The 3,006-nt window shown below is 54.4% G+C and overlaps 1 protein-coding gene across 1 annotated transcript in view; it reads left to right on the top strand.

Moving 5' to 3' along the window:
• Nucleotides 1–361: 361 nt before the first annotated feature.
• Nucleotides 362–3,006, top strand: part of LOC104828959 (disintegrin and metalloproteinase domain-containing protein 2-like) — a 19,104-nt gene continuing 16,459 nt past the window's right edge. Inside the window, exons 1-5 of the mRNA XM_010562968.1 lie at nucleotides 362–378; nucleotides 1,074–1,208; nucleotides 1,611–1,689; nucleotides 2,182–2,258; nucleotides 2,414–2,603. Of these exons, the coding sequence (XP_010561270.1) occupies nucleotides 362–378; nucleotides 1,074–1,208; nucleotides 1,611–1,689; nucleotides 2,182–2,258; nucleotides 2,414–2,603 (498 nt within the window). The remainder of the gene's footprint in view (nucleotides 379–1,073; nucleotides 1,209–1,610; nucleotides 1,690–2,181; nucleotides 2,259–2,413; nucleotides 2,604–3,006) is intronic.

The raw sequence follows: 3,006 nt of genomic DNA, 5'->3' as shown, positions 1-3,006 counted from the left end.
CCCCCCCAGGCCCGAGTCCCCCCCACAAGCCCCGCAGCCCTGGCTGGGAAGGGCCACCGGGCCCGGGGTGAGGTTTGCTGGCGTGGAAGCCCGTCTGTCCCAAGGCTGGCGTTGGGCCGGGGCGGGGGGAATTTTTCCTCCTGGCTGCTTGGCGGGGATACACGGGGATGGTTTTGTCCTCCTGGCACGGCATGCCATCCAGCAGGAATCCCGTGGAAGGGTTTTAGGCTTGCTTCGTGTTAAATCCTGCTCGCGGGGGCTGAGGGGCTGCAGCCGCTGCGAGCACATTTTTTTCTTTTTTTGTGTGGGCATGTTGTGGTGGTTGGGTTTTGTCGATCTGCTAAGTGCGTGAAGCTGCGTGATGTCGGCAGCTGCACGGTGGGGACGGTGATGCTCGTGGGGACGGAGCAGGTCTTGGGGCTCCTTCTGAAACAGGAGTTTATTGCGTGGTTGTGGATGTGTGTTAGTGACTGGCCTCTCTGAGCCCAATTTCCTGATGCAGGGTGGGTTGTTTCAGCCAGAGCTTGCTCTCATGCTCCCATCATACAGTGTTCGTATTCCTGGGCTCTGATCCAGCAGTAGTAAGTGCACATAATTTTGCTTTTTCTATGTAGGTGTCTAGATACTTTAAAATAAAGTGTGGGTGAATGATAGGGTAGAAAGTAGAGTTGGTGAACCTGTGCAGGTAGACACCTTTATAGCCACATAGATAGATGCGGTCCCTGTCACAGGCATATGCAACTCTGACTGTGGCTGGCAAGCACAACCGTGGCGATGATAATCTCTAATTATAACTAAGAAACAAATTCTTTCTTTAGGTTCACAAATGCTGCTGCACATCACAGTTCCCCAGAGGTTGCTCTCAAAAACAGCTGGAGAGACGGTACTTAAGTAATCAAGTTATTTGGTGTTTGTGTGTGTGTGCGAGTGGATATACACGCGCAGGAATGTGATGTGCAACAGCCAAGGTGTGACTGGTAGAGGGACAGTTTTAGGAAACCACGTTCTGCCTGTGCAGGTGATGGGGGGACCATGCTCTGCTGAGCCCTTGTGCTTGCCCTCGGTATTTGAAGATTGCCCTCGGAGCATGCTTTCCCAAAGCCAGCGTTTCTAATTCTCCCTTCTCTGCTTTTCTGCACGTGCAAGAATGCGGTGTCCTATGTCCTCAGGATAGAGGGGAGGCCGTACACCATTCACCTGCAGCAGCAGTAAGTTGGCCGTGGCATTGCCTCTGACCGCTGTGGTGCTCTGCCCCCAGCATGGGACGCTGCGGCGCTGTGGGGTGATCCCCACTGCGGGCGTTGACACTGGCACAGCTCCCACAGGCTCTTTCCAGCCTCTTTCCAGCTGCCAGGATCGTGCCCTGCTGCAGGCACGTCCCAAAGCCCCCAGGGAATGTGTGCGTGTGTGCCACGCACCTGAGTGCTGAGGGGTGGCAGAGGGCTGGAGGAGGGTTTGAGGGATGTTTATGCCTGTGAGCCCTGATGCCAGCGGGTTCTGGATCAGTCAGTGCAGCAGTGCAGGCTGCAGGACATGCAATAAGTTCAAGAAGCTCTGGGTGGGACCATTGCAGAGCAATTTCAGAGGATTTTTTTGTTTTTCTGCTCTAGATTCTTTTTACCTGATGATTTCAGGATTTACACGTACAATGAGAAGGGATCCTTGCGCTCTAACTCGCCCCATATCAAGGTAATGATGACCTGCTTAGCGTTTCTGTTGCTGCGTTGTTCCAGGGTAGCCTTGCTGTTCGGTATTTTGGGGGATTTCACTAGTTACTGCAGGGGAGCAGTGCTTCCCCTCTCTCCACCTCTTTGCTTCTTAATCACAGCAGGAGGTGCTGGGGTGAAACAAAAATTTTCCTTGCAAATGCATGGTCAAATTCTTGTTTGTGAAAGTTTTTGGAGTCACTGAGTTTGCTCGGTTCAAAGCTTGTAATCCTGACTAATCCAGGCTACCCTTCCTGATGGAGAGACCAGGAGAAGAGCCCCCACACCCAGCAGTGTGGCTCTACACAAGGCAGGGCAGTTCCTTATCATAAGGATGCCACATCCTCACGCTAGGATTTGTTTTTAATGACTCGGGCCAAAGAGAGATTGTCCACAAAATCCTTGTTGTGCCATCATTTGACGGGGTTGCCTTTACAGCCACAGAAGGAGCTCCTTGTCCTTTGTTGTGATGCAGGGAGGCTGCCACTACCGGGGGTACGTCGAGGGCTTCCCCAGCTCGGCAGTGACCCTCAGCACCTGCTCGGGGCTCAGGTAACGAACCACCACCTCCCTGCGCTGCCCTGCCCGTTAGTGCCGGTGGGCACGGCCGGGCCTTTGCCACGGGGGAGCCCAGGGATGCCCCGGCAGCCCCCGCGCCGTGGCTACCAGCGCCTGGTGGCAAATGGCTGGTGCCGTCACCTTGGCAGGGGCTTGCTGCAGTTTGAGAATGTGAGCTATGGGATTGAGCCCCTGGGTTATTCTCCTGCGTTTGAGCACTTTGTGTATCGAGTGAGTGACGAGAGGATGGCAGGTTCCCTCTTGGCCAACAGCCACCCCGAGAGCGGGCCAGGCAGACTGACAGCAGAGATGTCAACCAAAGCACGTGGAGGTGACGAAGTGAGTGTGTGCCTGTTGTCTCGGGGGTGCTGATGTCCCCGTCACGTGGGGAGGGGTCCGATCCCGCAGGAAGCTTTGGCCGGAGCCGTCTGGATGGACAGAGATGGGGGAGGTTTAGGAGTGCCTGTGCTTGCGATGGGGTGTCGCGTGGATCGTTACTGATCTAGTGCCTATGAAAGGCATTGCCAAGGGGTACAAGATTTATTGATGGATTTGTAAAAGCAGGGCGTTTTCTCCCTCCAGTTTGCAGACAATTGGCAGCAATGTTCTGGCTACTTCAACCATGGGGTTCATGTGAGTGTCCCAGGGCCCCAGTGTTCATCTTCGCCGAGAGCCGATGTTATTAGCGAAAGTCTTCAGCATTGTCCTAGGTGTTAATATACAGCTTTTGCTTCCTGCCCTG

Source organism: Haliaeetus leucocephalus, unplaced genomic scaffold, assembly GCF_000737465.1.
Source record: "Haliaeetus leucocephalus isolate CR32 unplaced genomic scaffold, Haliaeetus_leucocephalus-4.0 Scaffold162, whole genome shotgun sequence".
NCBI lineage: Eukaryota > Metazoa > Chordata > Aves > Accipitriformes > Accipitridae > Haliaeetus > Haliaeetus leucocephalus.
Note: the sequence above shows the minus strand (reverse complement) of the source record. Positions and strands in the feature narration are given on the sequence as shown.